The 20,555-nt window shown below is 42.1% G+C and overlaps 2 protein-coding genes across 3 annotated transcripts; both read right to left on the bottom strand.

Annotated features, from left to right (window-relative positions):
* Window positions 1-924: 924 nt before the first annotated feature.
* Window positions 925-9,289, bottom strand: coq3 (coenzyme Q3 methyltransferase). Its single transcript, XM_080039010.1, has 6 exons — window positions 9,066-9,289; window positions 7,246-7,383; window positions 5,307-5,406; window positions 3,626-3,889; window positions 2,140-2,299; window positions 925-1,493 (listed from the first exon to the last, which is right to left on the bottom strand). The coding sequence occupies exons 1-6, from the start codon at window positions 9,242-9,244 to the stop codon at window positions 1,306-1,308; spliced, it is 1,029 nt and encodes a 342-aa protein (XP_079895136.1). The 5' UTR covers window positions 9,245-9,289; the 3' UTR covers window positions 925-1,305.
* Window positions 9,290-11,482: 2,193 nt separating this feature from the next.
* On the bottom strand, window positions 11,483-18,429 carry pnisr (PNN-interacting serine/arginine-rich protein). Of its 2 annotated transcripts, none has more exons than XM_080039282.1 (12): window positions 18,350-18,429; window positions 17,715-17,821; window positions 17,287-17,466; window positions 16,764-17,002; window positions 16,219-16,384; window positions 15,600-15,814; window positions 15,251-15,391; window positions 15,046-15,145; window positions 14,389-14,442; window positions 13,795-13,986; window positions 12,310-13,420; window positions 11,483-11,842 (listed from the first exon to the last, which is right to left on the bottom strand). In XM_080039282.1, the coding sequence occupies exons 2-12, from the start codon at window positions 17,800-17,802 to the stop codon at window positions 11,809-11,811; spliced, it is 2,520 nt and encodes an 839-aa protein (XP_079895408.1). In that variant the 5' UTR covers window positions 17,803-17,821; window positions 18,350-18,429; the 3' UTR covers window positions 11,483-11,808. The 2 variants fall into 2 exon arrangements, with proteins under 2 accessions (XP_079895408.1, XP_079895409.1); XM_080039283.1 differs by having other exon boundaries at window positions 15,600-15,790.
* Window positions 18,430-20,555: the final 2,126 nt, after the last annotated feature.

Genomic DNA, 20,555 nt, shown 5'->3' with positions numbered 1-20,555 from the left:
CACACATTGCCCATTGGCCGACAGCACCACATGACATCATTACCTTGAGTTACATTACATAGGCTACATAAGGACGTCAGCTCTTTCAGAACAGGTCCCCCCTCATGAGCTGTTGGATGTCCGGAGCGAGTTCATAGTCTAACTAACCAGAGTGAAAACAAGGAGAAAGTGAATGGAAATATGTTATCAAAAGTGGACTCACCCTGCAACAACTTCGGAAGTGTAGGAAGGCGTTCATCTTGACGGTTAAATCCACCGATTCTTTTCTGAATCCTTCTGAAGGACATGCCGAGAGGGGGACGCACACAAGTTGGAGAAAGATTGGTAAAGAATAGAGATACGATACTTTTCCCCACCAGCCGTGTAATGGTCTCCTCTCGGTCAACAGGTGACAAACTGTCCAGGTCTATGTCTGAGCAGGACAGGATCAAGGGATGATTTACTGTTAATCCAGCGCACGGTGATGTGCCGTGAAGTTCTCACAGCAGCACCCATAGCTGCCGTCTGCAAGTTAGGGGCGCGCTCCCGAGGCTTTAGCGAGCGCGCATTAGAGCGCCAGCGTTTGTTATTGTAGACAGCAAGACAGGCATAATAACAGTCCACTGCAGCCACTAGTGTTGCAGGGAAAATGTGAATAAAGGGTATAACGAAGAAACAGAATTAATATTACATGATTAAATGAGTTGCTGCATCAGAGGAAATACATGTCGTCTTTGCCAGTCATATTATTGGTCTCTCTAAAATCACCATGCGAACGTGACTTGCCGCAGGCTTGATTTGTATTATATAATCCTTCCACATGAGACCCATTATAATCCCAGAGGATGTGTTCCCTCCTCATGTGTGCACACGTCTTCCAAAGGCTTTACACTATAAAAATACAGCCAGAACCAACATGGAACCATATTTATTGTCACTCAGGGCCAGATAAATCAGACTTCACTGTTGTACTTTCACTCTTCAAAAATGATGAGAAGGCAATTTTATTAGAGGATATGGCAATATCTGAAATAATTTAACCTTCAACATAAAGCTATACAGTATGCACTGAAAATGATAGAATACACTCTGAGGCTGTGCTGGTTAGCTCTGCTACTGAAAGACATAATTATAGCACGTAATACCCTTGCACAGCTCATCATAACCCTTTACATTTCTTAAGCTGTTACAACAGCACAATGCAGCCTTATTCCAAGTGCAACTACAGACAATCACGGGTTCTGTTTGTCCCATTATTTCAGTAACTCCATGCATCTAAGGTTTATTTCCCTTTGTGTCTCCTGACTTGTAGTCCATGCGTTAGGCTCAGCGTTGTGTGTCTGCAGCATGGCCCTCTGGGTAGGGGCTGCTCTCCTCTGCCTGCTCAGTATGGGGCTGGTCTGTTGTCTTGACAGCGTGCAGGGCGTAGTTGATGGAGGTGCTGTTAGCCCAGCACCAGGCTCCTGATAGCGGGTTGTACATCATACCTTGGACCGACTGCACAGAGAAACCATCTGAGAGAGAGAGAGGGCATGGCATGGAGACACAAGAGATCAATCAGTGAATAGTCATTTACATTGTTATTGAAGTGAATTGAACTGTTGTATTAAAGCTCAAGTGCGTAACTTTTGTAGCCCCAAATTCTAAGTACACTGTCATCGCATATACATGAGGAAAACCTTTGGTGATAGCGCATGGATTCGAATCCTTCTGCGGTACACCTAGGTTTATTCTTAGCAGTAGAAACAACAACTGAAACTGTTCTTAGCCACTTCTTGGGATTTTTCTGAGCTCCTGCACCACTGTTGGGAGGGGCGGCACCAGTTTGCAAACGCTGCCATACAGAGAAATACAGAGAGAATTTTGTGGAGTTGATCTGGCTTAATCCACTTTGTGTCAACTCGTTTGGCGATGGCTTGAATGTAACCAGCATTCATTAAAATGAAAAAAGTTACGCACTATAGCTTTAACACTTGCCGTTATCAAATGGGACTAGGACTCTCCCCAGAACTGATAAACAGTACGTGGGTGAACTGACGCACAACAGAAATATAAATTGCTTTTCCCATCAAACGTGTATCTTTGTGTGATATCGTCAACATTTCAACCGGAATAAAACATCCCTTTAAGTGAGCCACTGTGACGGAGGTGTCTACTTACTGGACTCCAGGATGCGCTCCAGCTCCACCGGGCTGATGAACTTGTCCCAGTCGTGTGTTCCACTGGGAACGATGCGCAGCAGCTGCTCGGCTGCAACAATAGCCAGCGCATAGGACAGGTTGGTTTTATTAATGGTAGTGATGAAGAGAGATCCGCCTGGCTGCACATGGACGACAGGAACAGAGTTACTTTATAACCTCTTATAGATTGCAGTTTGTACTGGCAAATATTTTCCCATAAAACTAATTTTACAATGACAAAACATCCCTGAGAAGGGGCGCCCTTAGCTCAGTTGGTAGGGCGTCCCCCCCACGGGCCTTGGCCAGCAGCAGACCCGGGTTCGATTCCAGCCTGCGGTCGTTCTCTGCATGTCACTCCCCTCTCTGCCCCATTTCAACTCTGTCTCTACACTATCAATAAAGCATAAAAATGCCAAAAAAATATCTAAAAAAAAAAAATAAAAAAAAAACATCCCTGTGTATGGTAAGTATAGGTAACCAAGAGCCGTGCTGCCATTATATAAGGGTATTTATTTATTTATAGAATGGATTTAAAGCTTTCAGCGCACGACAACTGAAAGTAACGGTGCCAAACCTCAAAGTTCAACCACGGTCATGATTAAGGAGTTTAACAGGAGAGGGCGGGGAGGAGAGCGGAATAGATTGGTAATAAAAGCATGAGAGTGCAGTTCTTCTATAAAATGAATTCAAACAATAAAAGTATTCATGCTGCAGCATCCCAGAGGCAAGACACATTTGAAAGCTGTTTTTGTTGTTGATAAAAGACAGAAAGTGAGGGATTTTGGCCAGAGAGACACACAGAGAGAGAGAGAGAGAGAGAGAGAGAGAGAGAGATAGTCCAGTCTTGCCTATTAACCAAATGACGAGGCATTAAGTGAAGATTACGCTGTCTTTTCCCCCCTCTCTACTCGCTCTGGCCCACTGACCCACGAGATTACGATCATCTGGACTCAGAACTGATGTGCAGCTTTCACTGAGTGTACACTACAACCCAAGAACCCATACACATAAAACACATGCTTAACTATTCCCATTGACGCATAGCAGAACCAAACACAACACAGTACACACATTAGCGTACACAAATGAACATGCACACACTTGTGAGGACATTCATTGACATTGTGCCTTCCCTAGCCCCTTTCCCTAACCATGAAAAGTAAATACCTAACCCAACCCTTATTCATTTCTGAACCTTAAAACCCAAGTCTTAAACCTCAAACAGCTCCTTTAAAAAGATCTGTCCCGAAAGTGAGAACCGGCCATAATGTTCTCACTTTCCAAAAATGTCCCCACTCTAAAAAGGTCAAAAAGTCAAATTGGTTCTTACACAAATCGTCGTACAAGTACACATAAACACACACACACAAACACTACTACACCACTATATTGATGCAGACGTTTCTGACATGAGGTAACAGCTGGAGGAAAGTACAAAAGCACACACACAGAGTCCCGGGACACACCTTGAGCACTTGGCTGCAGCAGAAGGCGAATGTTTCCAGATCAGCCAGATGCTCCACCACCTCTGATGCTACCACAGCATCATAGTTGCCCTCCCCTCCCTCTCTGCCCTCCTCCTCCTCTCCAATCAGCTCCTCCAGAGGACAGGCCCGGTAGCGGACGCCCTCCCGGAGGTCCGGGTCGTAGGCCGCGTGCACCTGTGCCGTGCCGATGCTGTCTTCTACTGGGTCTATCCCCAACACGTCAGCTCCCAGGCGACCCAGGGGCTTGGAAAGGAAAGGGGGGAAAGTCTCAACCTTTTAAATGTCAGGCTAGAGAGCAACGTTTAGTTAAGAAGACCAGGCAACTGATGAGGACAAACCGTATCAATATACTGTACATTATGTGATAAAAAGCTTGAATTCAGTGAAAAGAAAAAAGTAACAGAGTTGGGTGTTTGAGAAATTATAAGAAAGCCACACATTTAGCAGTTGTAAAAGGAACCTTATTGTATTCAGTTTTTCTTCCATGGGTGTACTGGGGCGTCCCCACTAGTTTACCAGCTAGATTTACTGTTGGCCCCAATTGCAATGGTTATTCCTAAGAATCAGGTTCCCATTAACACATCAACAGCAGGAACTTTATATGATGAAGATATGTGCAATGAAGCGCTTGCATACTCAAAGAAATACCACCATTTACACCTAAAGCACAGGAATAAACATTTTACAATGAAAACAAGTGGACATGGGAGAAAGAGTATAATTTTAAAATACAAATGTATCAATATAAAGTTAATCATAATACACACATTCGGCGCCAGAGTGAATCATAATTTAGTTTACAAGTCAGTGTTAGATTTTTTTTAAGTAACATGTAAACATGCACAATGGCTGTTGAACACTGTTTTGAAGGTGGTCGTGATTGAGTTTGAAATAAACATTTGGAAAAGATGTGGTCATTGTAATGAAAAGTGATGCAGAGTTAAATCTTCAGTGATGATAGTGTGCAGAGTTCAGGAAAAGTCCACCCAGTATAGAGGAGAACAGGGAGGAAAAAAACCTGAGCGGCTGTTGCATGTGAACTCCAACGCCCTCTTCTGGACAAAAGCGAAACAATGTATGTGTGTTATGTCTGGATGGTGGGCTGCACTTGCCCAGGGGCCGATCTCCATCCTCCCACAGCTGATCCCTTCTGAAGGGAGGGGTTGTGGTGACATGACACCCAGAGACACAACCACAGTTGCAATTTTAACAGACGCTTTTTGGGGTTTATTTTGCCGTGTCTGGGTCTGAATGTGACAGCCTGTGTGACAGAGCCATAGGACCTGATTTTGTCTTCTCACATCACGCCACACAGCTGGTATGTCCTCAGTTCAAATGAAGGCCGGGACAGAAGCTGTCCAGCTTTCACCACTAACAAACAGATAAACAAATGTAAACGACCAACTGTCCGATTCCACCAAACTGAGACCAGTCGCATCAAAAGAGAGGCAGAATTAGGATGACATTTTAAGGTATTTTGGCACGCTGGTGTGTATGTGAACGGACTGCCGCTATAATGCACTGAAAGCACAATCTTACACTGGCACAAACTGAAAAGACTAAATGTGACATGAGAAGTGGCAATTGAACCAATTTGGAGTGGGCAGAATGTATAGGGGAAAATGTGTTTTAGTCTGCTTGTAGGTCTGCATCCACTTACCTCTGTGAGCAGGCCTCCTCCACAGCCCACGTCCAGGATTCTGAGTCCTGCCAGTGGTTTCCCAGGTTGACCCTCTATGTGTACGCTCAGCAGATTGTCCCTGAACAAGTGAATGAGCAATAAGTTACATTACAAATTAAGATATTTCTGCCATGCCATAACCAGACAGTGACACCCATTTTGTTACAGTCAGTGAAAACATCCAAAGGCCATGCACTGCTGCTTAGCATAACTAGGCGGAGAGACTATGGAAATCTCTACATTTGAGCTACAGCTAACAACCTCAAATATCCTCTGCCTTCCCGCACGCCGTGTGACGACTGTCTGCCTCAGGAAATACATATGCAGAATCATTTGTGCAGACTGTATTGCAGACATCCCCATAGCGGGCTATCAATCCCACCACAGCACAGACAAAAGCTACTTGGCCACAGACGGAGTGGACTGTCAGAACACCTCCACATGATGGATTTCTATTAAAAGAGCACATTTCTGATGTGAGACAGTATTTTATGATTGCTGCATTGACTTTATAAAGTCTTACCTCTAAACAAAAGATTCTGTCCTTAAACACAGTGCAAAACACTTGCGGCTCATAACTAAGCTTACTGACCAATGAATCAATGCAACATGCATTTTCCCTTATATTAGCATTATCCAATCAGTGCCATTGCTATTCATTTCAAATGTATGGCAGTAGAAGAAAAAAATAAAAAACGCTGTTCCCCCTTATGATGAAAAATGTTGCACTGTCAACTGTGGTTTTCTAAACTTCCGAGCATTACAGTATTATTGTAGTTGATGCATCACGTATGTCTGATTAAACTTAGCAGCTTAGTAGTCGATACAGAACCAAAAGAGGACAGAGATGTTGCATGAAAAATCACAAATATGCCTTTCATAGATGTAGGAAAAGGATGGACTGAAGTCGGAATCATATATATCACATTATCCCGCATATTCCGTAAAAAAAAAGAACTGTTTACAAAAGTCAAGACTGACTGTATATTAGAATCGTCTGAAAAGGTACAGCAGCAACAATGGCAGTGGAGCTGCTCGGTCTAATTTAGACACCCCCTGAGGGCAGAGCCATATCAGAAGAATCAGGCTCACTCAGACATACACTGGCCCTGGGTCTGTCATACTGTCACCACATACACACACACATTATCATCTGCATCCTCCCCACCATCAGGACCACAGAGGGGGAAGGGTCTCATGGCTGGATGGGCAATGTAAGGATTATCCTGTGGGGGCCGGGAGCCTAAAGCAGATCTTATCCATCAAAACAGCCACGGCCCAAAGCATGCAGGCAGAAAATGTGCTGATGATGTGTGGAGGAATCCTGTCACTTTCACTTTGTGTTACTTCCAAGTGTCCCTGAATGTTCTCTGCTCTGCCCAGTTACATTTTGACACAGTTAAGTTGAAACCTATCTGCCAATCAATCCTCTGTGTTGACTGCTATGATGGAAAAGAAAGGTCACCTGCAAAATTCACTTTTTCATGGTTTTCCAACTTTAATATGGGTACCCTAGAGACTCCCAAAGGAAAGAAAAACACTTCTTTATTTATCTCCACATCTACTTCTCTGAAAACCTGTGTTCAAAAACCCCAGTGAGCCTTACCTCCTCATTACCAATCTAACTTAGCACTATTGCAACCTGTGATAAGCCAACCCTCAGATCCCCCTATACACCTGGCAGTTAAATTCAAACCAGCAGTTAGATTCAGGTCCAATCAGAGCAGACAGGGCTTTTTGGAGGGCAGGGCTAAAAGAACGGAGCGTTTCAGAGAGAAGGTTAAAAGGAAAGATTCAGCAACGGAACTGTGAGAAATATACCATTTCCCGGGGACACTACACCATTGAAACAGTTTAGTTAAAACCCAAATTCAATTGTTAAACCTGAAAATGAGCATTTATGTGAGGGAACACGCACCGTATAAAAGGCACCCTCAGGTCATTCATGGCATGAAGAGCTGCAAATTCTCCCTGCTCATCCCACCACTTGCTGGCCAGTGACTGGAACCTCCTCACCTCATCGGGGTCCACTGTGGTGTGGGAGGCAGAGCGAGCACTGCATGGGGCAAAACGGACAGGAGCACATCAACACTGCACATGGCTTCACACGACATGTAATGTGATGTTCTCAGCCTAGGGGAATTATCTTGGGACAATGACCTTAAGGTCACTGTATCTATTGTGATGCTCAACAATCTTACTAATAGTGCTGAAATGATCTGGAGTAAGTAGTACATAAGGAGACAGCAAACTCTGATGATCCATTTATTGTTTCAGTCAGTCGTATGCAAAACGGTGGCGGGGCGTATGTTTTGGAACATTTGCTGGGCTGAGCTTCTCAAATTGGAGTATTTCCCCCATTGAATGTGAAATAGTTTGGCGCATTGAATCATTTGACAAAGGCCACCATTGGCTCTAAGAAGTTTGATTGCGATTCTTCAAAATTTGATTATTAAATAAAGTAACACACCAACAATGAAATATCTGCTGGAAACATCTAATATAAAAGCTCAGGTCATGTGACTCTATTTGACCTCTATTTAAAACTATAGTGCATAACACTGCCCCCAAGAGGAATTCTGAGTTATTACAATAACAGTTGGCGCAACAGTGATTGGTGTATGGATTTTGTACCTTAATTAGTTGTAGGACCTAGTTTATTCTTAGCAGTAGAAGTATCAACTGAAAAATGTTTTGGGGGGGCTTCCTGGGATTTGTCTGAGCTACTGAACCAGTGTCAGGGGGTGACACTAGTTTGTTAACTGGTCAATATCGCTGTAGGGTGCCTTTCCACCCTCACAATATTTTGGTCCTAAATTCCCATATCCTTATGCGTTATCATAAATAGTGGACTCTGAAGTTGTGGAAATTTACAGAGCTCCCAGACCTATTTTTAGGTAATTATGACCTGTTTTCAGAGGAATGAGTGCAAGATATGTCCACCCTGTCTTGGACATGTACATTACTGCTAAACATGTTTTTTATTTGAATTTTAAGATGAAAACAACATTTTATAAAAGGTATGATGTCCCTTTCCTAAACAAGGACTTTGTTTGATTGCATATTATAATAATTATTTTTTTAATGTATGTGATCCCTTCGTTTTCAAAGAAACACATACAAGTCGCACATGGATTTATTTGATTTGGAAAGTAAATGTGATATTTTGTTAGTTTTTTTTGTGCACATTATCCCATCCCCCACTCAGCTGTTATACACTAGATTACATATTATCATATTTTACAGTATGACTGATTTTTAATCTAAAAATGTCAAGATGACAGGGTGGACAATCACATGACTACGAGCAATTTGTGCAAATTGCAATAATTCAATGTGACCAAATGATAAAGGCAATGATACAGTGAGATCCAACCAGGAATAAGCGATCATATAGAATACTGACCTAGCTTGTATCTGTGTTTGTGTCCACACAATTGTCTTGCATGTATCATCATTTACAATTCCCATTTAAAATTATTGAAAAGTCCACCCTTTACAACACACCTCTTTCATATTATTTTCTAAGTTAAATTAAGAGAGTAATTGAGTATTTTGTGCATGGGACACCAAAAGGCACCCTACAGGGATATTGACCCAACTGTTATGTGGAGCCTATATGCAACCTAACATGAAAAAGCTACGCACTACAGCTTTAATTTGGTTACTTCAACATATGTTGGTTAGGTTACACTTAACTCCTATCATAAGAGGGCCAAACAGTCTGTGTTGCTGTACCTGCTGTGACATGGCACGGTGTGTCTCTGGGTCTTCAGACAGGCGTTCCTCTGCAGCCAAAGTGTCCGCTGTTTACACACCGCAGTCCAGCTGAAGCCGCTCCGTCCCACAGCACACACTGCGGCCTCTCTACGGCCGTACAGTCCGAACAGGAGGCGGCTGAGCTTCTGCGAGTACATGCTGTCATGACACGGTTGGCAGCAGTCACTACGGGAGTCAGTCGAGACGGTTTGACCCGAGGTGCTCAGATCTTTAATGCTCGAGTAGAAACAACTCAAACGTTGGTTCCTACTTGTGGGGAAAATCAATAGGTGCATGCATAGCTCTATTTAACAAAAATGCTGCAAATTTCAGATAGGCTTTATCAGACCCGCTCCACTGACATGCTTATGCTTTATGATTCTGGTTTAGAGGGATTTTGAACTTCTGCATGGAAAACTACACATGGAACAGAGTGAATGAAAACAGTGCCACTTGAAAACCACTAGCCTTTTGCTCATAATGTCTAGGTCATGGACACACACACACACACACACACACACACACACACACACACACACACACACACACACAGTCTCTCTCATACACACAACTTTATTTAGCCAATGATGTCCCTGTTACACTGTTCTTGGCCCGTTCACTGTTCACTTCTGGATAATAACAAAAAGAGTGGAAAATGTGCATGGACTGCAGGTGAGGTTATTTTTCTAACACAACAATTCAATTTATGATTAGTACTGATGTTGGTTTAAAATTCAAGCCTAAAAAAGTTGGAAAAATATCGATGTATAATATTTTTTATAGCTACCTTTTTCAAAAGTCCATTTTACGTACCTTAGCGGTATGAGTGTCAGTTTATTACACTGTACACAAAATAATAATGCCTAAATATCTGTTGCTGCTCAGCATTGACATATCCCAGGCCTAATAATTCAATACAAAAAAAATTAGTTTGCATGTAGTATATTGAAAATAATAAACATTTTCAGTTTTTTCCTCCAAAATACGATGTCATCATGACCAAAACCTGGCATTTAAAGGGTTAACATCTTTTAAAATTCATGACTATTTTATATTAATAGTTAGGTCAGATGTGGGGGAAAATAATTGGCAAAAAAAAGTAGAAAAAAAATAATGTATAATATTTTTTATAGCTACCTCAATGAAATGTCCATTTTACGGACCTTAACGGTACGAGTGTGAGTATTTGACACTGCACAACAAATAATAATGCCTGAAAATCAGTTTTGCTGCTCATCATTGACACATCACAGGCCTAATAATTCAACACAAAAGAAATTAGTTTGCATGTAGTATATTGAAAATATTTCAGTTTTTTTAATCTGAAATACGATGGCATCATCACCAAAACCCGGCATTTAAAGGGTTAACATCTTTTAAAATTCATGAATATTTTATATTAATAGTTAGGTCAGATGTGGGGGAAAAGAATTGGCAAAAAAAAAGTAGAAAAAAATAATGTATAATATTTTTTATAGCTACCTCAATGAAATGTCCATTTTACGGACCTTAGCGGTACAAGTGTGCCTAATATTATAACGGGCCATAAGGGTTAATTATGTTCCTAGTCACTCTACAGCTTTGTCTGGGATGTTTCTCTTTACCAGCTTGTGTATTTGTATTGTATATTGTGCTTGTATTTTATGTTTCTCGACATCATTGTAAATGAGGGTCACCCCTCAATGAAATATCGAGTATAAAGGTTAAATAAATATAGAACATCTATGGGTCCATGACCATGGGACACATTGAAGTTGCTGATAGTGGTTCAACTTTTTATATCACTATGTGTTCCAAACAGGATATGTCAGCAAGTACATTTTTTGGTTTTCATTGGCTATTTATGGCTTTTTTACAGGAGGGGGCCCACCATAGCTACAGCATGCTTGTTGTTACCAAGCCTAAGCTGTGAATTCACACTGGGTATTGTTTCCAGAGCACACACACAGGAAGAGGACCGTGATGAGATATATCACTGGTTTTGACAAAAAATACTCTAAACTTTCTCTAGAATTGCTGACTCAGCCTTTAATCCAGTTAACAAACAATACGTTTCAAGAAAAAGGTTTCATGGCACTCCATGGTTCATAACCACCCTTTATAGTTGTCATTACTACATTCAGGTTGGTGTGATAATGGCCTCCTTCCAGAAATGTACCATATCTTCTAATGAAAAATGCACTATAGTTTAAAGCAGCATGAAGATGGTTCATGACTTAATATAACATTGTCAGGAATTCAGCCCTTGACATTTAAATATTTTTTTTGAAACCAAGTAGCATTTAGCACAGAAAAAATACCTACAATATGAACCTGCAGAGAGCAGGAGGCTTATGTCTTACGTGTTCTGAAACGCATTTTGCTGGTAAATTAGATCAAGAGACGTTGAGACAAGACAAGGAACAAACAGTTTTATTGGACATTTTACAATAATGTTTTGGGCAAAAAAGTTAATCCTGTTACTATTTAAAATGATACAACTTGAGTGTTTTAGTGTCCATAGTCTTAAAGCTTTGCATAATGATAAAAGTGAATACTCCTACCATTCAAAAAGCCCTGTTCTTCAGTCACACTTTTAAAAATAACAACATATTTACAAAGATGAGAGAAATGTATGAGGGGGGGTTCACCTACACAATTGCCTCTATAATGAGACAAGCCTGTTCAACTCATGGAATTTAAAATGGTAAAGTGCACAGATCAGGAGGTTAACTGTGCTTCCTCAGCGTTTGCTACGACGGGAGGGGGATGTTGACCTGAAAGAAAGGCGCGGACATTCCATTAATACTGCACCAATCACACTCACCCACATAAAATACAAAACATGCACAAGCAACTCCCACTCCCATAACAACATCATCTCTAGAAATACTAATGTTCTGCTGACTCTAGAGAAGCACATATATCCTGCAGTGTAATGCCACAAATGTCTGCTTGATTCACGTTGGCATTGATAGGACCAATAGGCATTGATAGGACCAATAGGCCTGGAAACTGACAAAGCATTAAAAGCCTTTATTGCGCCAGACTTGATTTTACACAGTTAAGCAGATGTTACTGCATTGGACAATACATTTGTATGACATTTAGTCAGCAATCCCCAAATGTTTCCTTGTTAAAGTTACTACAAAATATATATAAATAGAATGACTCCAGACATATCACAATGAGACATAAAATGATAACATACAGTAGGAAATAAAGAGAAATAAACGAACACTACCTTGATCGCGACTTAGACTTGTGTTTGCGGCTTGCCTTCTTACCAGACTTGTGAGATTTTTCCGCCGACCGTGAGCGACTACGTTTGGATTTTTTAGATTTCTTTTCCTTGCTAACCTCAGGGGTAGGGGACCTACTGGAGTCAGAGTCTGAACGCCTCCTGCTAGCTTTGGCGGAGCCCTTCTTGCTGGCTTTGCTATCCTGCCGGGAGTGCTTGTCACTCTGCGAGTCCGTGCCGATGCTCTCTCTCCTTTTCTTGGATTTGCCATTCTCCTCTGAAACTACAGAGCTTCCCTTCTCTTTTTCTTTCTCCTTCTCTTTGGCCTTTGGCTTCTCTCTCTTTTTTTCAGACTCTTTCTCTCTCTCCTTATCCTTCTTTTTCTTGTCTTTCTCATGGCTGTGACTCCTGTCCCTCTTCCTGTCTGTGTCTTTGCTGGAGGCTTTCTGCTTGTGTTTGCTGTTGCGACTATGACTGCTGTCTCTGGTATCCCTGCTCCTCTTCCTTTCCTTCTCCTTGTCTTTGTCTCTGCTGCGACTGCGGCTGTCTCTGTCTTTGGCCCTGGCTCTGCCCCGGTCTCGGTCTCTCTCCCTGGATCTAGATCTGGATTTACTCCTGCGGCTCTTGCGCTCCCTGGAATCACTGCGCTCTTTCTTGTGTCGGCCTGACCTCTCCACACTGCTCCTCCTCCTGTCCCTGACCTTGTCACTGCGATGCCTGTGTGAGCTGTGGCTGCGGCTGCGCCTGCGAGCTTTGTGTGAGGAAGAGCGGCTACGCCTCCTCTTCCTCCGCGGGGTGGAAGAGCGAGAGGAACTGCGGGAAGAGACTGAGGAAGACGAAGAGGAAGAAGAGGAGCGCCGGCTGCTGTGGCTGGACGTGGAGCGAGAGCTGCTGCTGTGACCGTTGGCTGGAGAGTCGCTGCTGCCTCGGCCTGAGCGCTCCTTCACTCTGCCCGCGTGTTTGCTCTCACTACCCTCCTTCTCACTACGGGACCTACGCCTCTCTAACAAGGGCTCCACCTCCCTCTCTTTCACTTCCTGTTTGTGTGCGTTCTCTGGCTGGCCCTCATCATATTCCCCCTTTTGTCTACTCAATCTCTCCTTTACCATCTCTTCTGTAGACAAGAACAAAAAAGGCCTTTGTTAGAAATAAACAAGTAAACATTAGTTGCTATGCAGATCAGGAACACACTACACAACAAATGATGTTTGTAATCTTGAGTGATGTTCAATATGAGACCAAGTCAGCACTAGTTAGGATCTTTTAACTACTGGTCACACAGTGAGCATTTACAGAGATATTATTGTTTTCAGCTTAGTTCCAGACAAGTCTGAACATCTGCCTCTGTTGTTGGATTACCATTTTAACTTTCATTAAATAGAAAAATTATACAAAACGTTTGTTTGTTCAAACATTTTGAGGTATTACGAGTCAAGCAATGTAGTGCTCCCAGTCTTAACTTGCAAAGAGACAAACAGCATGTCTTACCACGTGCAAGCAGAGCGTCTTGGACTTGTTTTTCTTGCAGCTGGGTCTCCCGCTCCTTGCGGCGGAAGGCGTCCTGCTTCTCCCGGATGCGGTGACGTAACTCCTCGTCATCGGTGTCGGACGATTCAGACCCACGAACACTGCGACTGTCCTCATCCTCACTCTCGTCTGAACCATAGTCACCAAGCCCACCTGCCACAACAGAGCCCCCAAGTTGTTGAGTGTTGGAAAAGCAAGGACTCATTCTCACAATAAGGTTTCACTTTTGAAGCCCCCCCCCCCCATCCCAACCCTAGGTCCCAGTCAAAGGCACTTATTCCTGTGTCACACTGATAAACAAACTAATACATACACCCTCTAGAGAAAACTCAATAAAAGTACTTTGACATTAAGAGCATGCTTCTATCATCAAAGTGCAAATCTAAACCCATACCAGTCACTGAGATTCAACTTCTTTTTGAATCATTAAATTTAGGTAGCGTATTTTGGGTGCCATGTCTCGTGTTAACAGGTGTTCAGACGTTCCTACTAACATCCCGCCATATATATAATAAATGTTTTCTTCCCCCCGGTGACAGAAAAAGGGATACTCACTCAGACCAGTCAGAGAAGCCAGTGCACTTGACTGTGCCAGCTGTTTTGCAGGAGCTTTGATTCACATCAACAACAGGAACAACATGTTAACAACACATACTGCCACTTTCTCAAAGGCGAGAGTCGCTAGAGAAGGGGGTCACAGATAAGGCACTATTCACAAGAGCTGCCATTGGCAAAGAGAACAAAAAAGCAAAAATAAAATAAAATAAAAAAAATGGAGAAAAGAGAGAGGGTTAACAAACAGAAAACGGTCACACAATCCAAGTCAAACAGTCCGACAGGAGGGAAAGAACCAATCTGTACTAATGCACAGTCACTTGAATGGAGGAGGTCTCTTGTGTATATATAGGTGGATGATGGTCAGAGTCAGTGCTGAGACTTTATTCAGTCATACAGTCTTTCAGCAGGATGTTCAAATACAGTTTGGGAAAAGCATTGCTCTGCTCTCTCTCCTAATGCATTAGCAGAGAATGGTTGAAACTGCATATCAGACATATTCCATGTTTGTCGCTCAATCGCCATAGTTTACGGAGCATAATTGAGTCGTTTTACTAAAAAGACATTATAGTGAGCAAAATGGATTTTCTCCAGATGTAAAGATAATATCTTGGTGACAAGCATGTGATGCATAAACTGGAAAAAACAAGAACAGACCTCGAGTGGCTTTGCGGTGAGCCTCTTTGGCCACATGCTGGATCTCCTCATTAGTGCATTCAAGAAGGATCTCCGTCAGAAGGGTTTTTGTGATTATCATCTAAATATAAGAGGGGAAAACATGAACAATACATTATTATCCTTTCATTCTCTTCAAATAGATCAGTCTGAAGATGATAGATGCTTATTGAGTGGTCAAACTGACCAGCTGGAATTCCTTTTCCTCCTCAGTCATTTCAGGTTCACTGTCCTCTGCTTGAGGCGATGGGCTCCGGGCAGACAATTCTTTCTTGGTGGAGGTGATTTCTTCATCATCATTGTCATCATTGCCCTCATCATCACTGTCCTAATGCAGACAGAGGCAAAGACAGATATTCAATCAACAAAGCATGAACTAATTTTTTTTTGGGGGGGGGGGGGGGGGGCAATCATTTGAGGGAAAAAAAAGAGCATGACCTTAGATGTCCTTCCAACCTTAACACAACACAGGGAGTGTAAACTGTTTAACCAAGGAAACCATTTTGCTGTCAAGCCTAAAAAAACAAGTCGCTTACAAATTTACTCTTGCGGGGCACCCGTGGCCCATCACCCTCCTCTTCTGCCTCCTGCTCTTTGTGATCATCTTTTGAGATTTTTGCACGCTCCTTCTCCATTCGCTCGCGCTCCAGCTTCTTCTGCTTCTCTCTGTCCATCTTCTCGAGGCCCTCTCTGATCCATGCAGGTAGTGTGCGCCTTTTGACAGCGTCTGCAAATACAAGATCAATATGATCTATCCCCAAAATGACAGGTTAATAGATGAAGAAAAAAAAACTTTACACAAATTGTTAAATTATCTCTGGTGAATGTTAACCAGGCTGACAGTTATTTCGGTCACAGTAGCAATACATTTGTTATGAAATCTTAAATCAACTTTTAATCAGTTCATCAACTATAACATCATCAGCTTTGTGTTCTAATAGTCAGATTCCAGCTACAATGAGTTGATGAACACTTTTTAATAGAGCTGTAACTAAATCATTATAAAAAATGGAGGGATGGTACATTCATTCATAATACCACTAAAAAGTGACATAACCTAATAATAATAATAATACTAAAATGGTTAATATTCATAATAGTACTTTAGGTGCAGGCTTAAGTCAGTTTTCCTGTCCATTCATAAAACACACTTACCTAACGTTGCTGCTGGGACCTCTTGTTTGACTGGGAGCTGGATAGGGGATCTGGGCCGCTCTCTGAACCCAGGCGGTCTGGTATCTCTTCTATTCTGAGGAGGGCCCTGCCAGTATGGAGCGTGGAAGGCTGAAGGCGTGGGCGGGAAGGAAGAGGCAGCTCCATGCTGGTGGAGAGACAGCACAAACCAACAATTAAAAAGGGAGTTCAAAGTACAGATGGTGCTGTTACTGCCATAAAGTGGCATGCACTAAGCGTGGGGTTGTTGCTATCTTTCCCCAGATTGAGTTAGCTGACATTCATCCATCACTCCTGACTGGGCTACAGAGTGTGTTTGGTGAAAAAGAAAGCTTAATATAATACCAAACCATGCTGGATCTGCAACAAGCCAACACTTTCCTCTGCACCGCAACAAGAAAGCAATGACTGATACACCTAGAGGCTGGGACCCGGCACACTTTCTACGGATTGCTTCTTCTTGTGTTACTTGTCTGTTAAACTAAAACCCAAACGGTTTAACATATTCTACTGTAGCATCTGCATACCTGATAATCAAACTGGTTCATGGCCATGGGGGCCATGGCGTAGCTGTCGGGCTGTGCCCCATACCCATGGCTGTTCTGGGGGTAAACCCCGTGGTGGGCTTCAGAGTTGAACTCCGCGCTGTCCTGGCTGTTGCTGTCCTCGTTTGGGTTCACTACGTCCATCGGTCCTGACCCTGGAGGGATCCAGGCCTGGTCAGGGGGTGGAGGAGGAGGAGGGGGCTGGCCATGCATTCCCCATTCTGATTATGACAACAAAGCTTAATCAATAAAGGTAACATAAACATCTGAGTACCACAAAAAAAAGGGAATTTCATCTTCTTTGTGTCCAGCTGCACAGGTTTTTCAAAACACGTACACGTGAGTCATTACACATTGAGATGTTCAGTTTAATAGATTACAGCAAGAATAAAGTATACTACGATAGCCATGGATTAAAATACTGACAAAAAACCTGTAGCCTAAATAAAAATGAAGGGAGCAGAAAAGAGAATTAAAAAGTAACTTGTTATGGTTAAACTTGTACCTGGCTGCCACATTCTGTTGAATGCTGGCTCGCCCTGGAAGGCGCCACGGTTGCCCTGAGGGTGCGGGTCGAGGCCTGGGATGTCCTGGCCGTTGGGCTGAATGTTGGGCTGCTCTGGTGGTCCTGTTGACTCCTTTTGAGCTATCCATGCCTGTGCCAGGGCAGCCCAGTCCACTTGACCTTCACAAAGGCAGAAGATAAATACACGGAACATGTTTAGACACACACCCATTAAGCAGGCAGAACAGCTCTAAAGAAAGGCTGTTTAAGCAGGGGCGGTCGGAGATGTGATTCAAGAGGTTTATTTGTCATATGCACAACAATTACAGCAGCAGTCATTGGCGATGAATTGTGCTAAGAAACCTTGCATGCATCACGCAGTTCTATTTGAGGAACACATCAATGGTGCATAAGCATCACTCACTAACCTGGATTTTGATGTTGCTGGAAAGACTGCATCCACTGCTGTTGGCTGAGAGGCCACTGCGGCCAGGGCTGTCCTCCCTGGTCCCACATCTCTCCTCTTGATTTACACCTGAAATAAACAAACAATATGTTTAAATATGCATATTCAAAGTCTCTTGCTGACATTGCAAGAGCTGCTACAGTTCTTGCGCCATCACATTACACTAAGGTATTTCAAAATGTCCAGAAAAGAGCGAACGTTAGCTTCGATAATATTGCTAACGTTACCTCGAGCTCACCGGCTAGCTGGATGTTAGAGGCTCCAGTAAGCAGGAAAACAATTTCCTCTGCTAATGTTGGGAAACCTATGCAGTGTGGGGTCTTGTGTCAATACTGACGCATGATACTGAAATAAACTCAGGGCCGGGGAAACCTCTAAAACCACCGGTCATGCCTTTGTGAGCTAAGGAAGCTCACCACAGCTAACGTGAGCTAACGTTAGCTGAGCTAATATTTCTAGCTAACAGATAGTAGCACAATTACCTTACGGGGTGAATAAATGTGTCTTCACGTTTTAATTAAATTCCGCCCTATGGGGATGGGCGGAGTGTGAAGGAAAGTAATACACGCACTGTGCTTGGAGTTACATTATTCCCACCTTTTCTAGACAGTTTATCTCCAGCGCTGCGACTTCAAATCAAAATGGCTGCACAGACTGAGGAGCTGCCTGCTGGAGGAAGTCAAGTGAGGTGGTGTGGTGGGCCGACGAGGATCTGCTGCTGCCTTCAGGGTGCCGTCGGGAATATTAACATCCAGGGATTTTATATGGCAAGTTAGTTACGCCGTTTAGGCAGGGCTCGTTGTAATGCATACGTTGGATAGGTGAAGCAGTTCTCCAGTCTTTAGATTGCTTTTGAATCAGAAATATGTAGACCACCAACATGTCGCTTTTGGGACTGTGACCCTGGATTTAATAGGCCAATTGCGTTAGGCTTTTTGTAGTTTCAGTTTAAGCTACTTCATATTTTGATATAGCCTATCCACCATGGTATCCATCCATCCACGCACACAGAGGAAGACAAAGGGTTAGCAGCACAACATAAATAAATACATCATTATTAGTTCAAAATACAAATTTAAGTAGGCCAAGTAAATTAAATGTGATAGTTTTAACCATGTTCTCCTCTGATCAACGAGGCTACTTATTCATTACTTTTTCATACGCTGTAGGAGTTTACGAACAGCACCGAAAGGCAGCATTGGGACCACGAGAGACCTGCGTATGAGTTTGTTGATGTTGACAACGCCGAAACAATGTTTTTATTTGGCCTATTTAAGGCAGGTTATTGTTGTAAAGTGCTTTCAATAAAAGTTGCATTAATGTCATGAATGGTTTGATTTAACCCTTATGCCCCGTTGGTGGAAATTTGTGTATCTGGGGTTGCATTTTTTAGATACTTTTGGCTGTGATTGTCCCCTAGCCATACAATTTGGCAAGGAGGTGTGTTTTTCAATGAAGTTTGGATATTCTGAGTTTCATTCATATCTACTTAATTTTGACTGTGTGAGATGTTTTTGTTACACTGGGACCGTTAGCTACACGATTTGTACCATTGACTTCCATTATAACGACATTTTTTGACCCCCCCCCCCCCCTTAAAATTAAAGTGAAAAATTATTTTGACTGTAATTTCCCATTTCTCTGTAGTAAACTTGATACACTTATGTAAAAATAAGGTCAATAAAAGAAATGCCCCATTTTAGCCCCCCCCCCCCCCCCCCACTAACCTCTATGGTGACCCTTTACAACAAATTGGCATCCTTGTATAATTCATGGCTGCAAACCAATAAAAAAAATAAAAAAATACAATACAATGGTTTTGATGTGTAGTTAGTGAACACATCTTTTAGTCAGAATGGTTGAAGTGAGAAAATATTTTCCAGGAGTCAGTCTGTGAACTCAAATCACATAAACTGAAATCCTTGTGTAAAAAGATGCCATTTCGTAAACTCATAATAAGCCATACAACCAGCATTTTTGATTCCTTGGCAATGGCAAGATAAAATCTGAATTTATATATTTTTTTCCATTCATTTTGAAGGTAAGGCATCACATTTTAGGTTTTAAATAATTTCTAGTTGATTTATTAATTTCATATGATCTCAAACCGAGGAACAAACATGCCAAATGACACAAACGAGATTTTTTTTTTATTTTCATATTTTCTGTCAAAACTTCAGGATTAGTGGCCACTGTGACAAAAAATCTAAAGAAAAATGTCAAAGGTGTTCTGATATGGAGTTTGGACTGCTGTCTGCATGCCCATGACAAAATAAGATTGTGCGTGTATGTGTGTGTGTGGGGGGGTGTGTGTGTTTGCATGTGTCATACGATATTAGGGCTGCAAATATGTACCCCTTGTAATTTCTCTCCTCTCATACACACACACAAGCACACTTTCACACACACACATGCACTTACACATGCACACACACACTCACAAAAAAAAAAGCTGTAATTTTGTAGTTTTAGTGAGTGGTTTTCATCATAAAAATTCATATTTTGATGATAAAAGAGGTGATAAAATGGGTAAATTTTACTATTCTCTTTCATTTTACCCAACTGCATTGTGTTTTCTGCAGTAAAATGGGAAATCAGAGGCAAAAAAAAAATTTCACTTTAATTTAAAGGTGGGTTGCCAAAAAGTTTTGTTATAATGTAAGTCAATGGTAGAAATCTAACTTTTTTTATTCAATTTGACATTATTCAAAAAGTAATAATGCCCCAAATTCAATTTTCTCACCTATTGTTCAGATGGGTGAGCCGGTGATACTAATAATACTCAAAGTTGAATAAAAATGTT

This window comes from Ammodytes marinus (assembly GCF_949987685.1).
Source record: "Ammodytes marinus genome assembly, chromosome: 13".
NCBI classification, from domain to species: Eukaryota; Metazoa; Chordata; class Actinopteri; order Uranoscopiformes; family Ammodytidae; genus Ammodytes; species Ammodytes marinus.
Note: the sequence above shows the minus strand (reverse complement) of the source record. Positions and strands in the feature narration are given on the sequence as shown.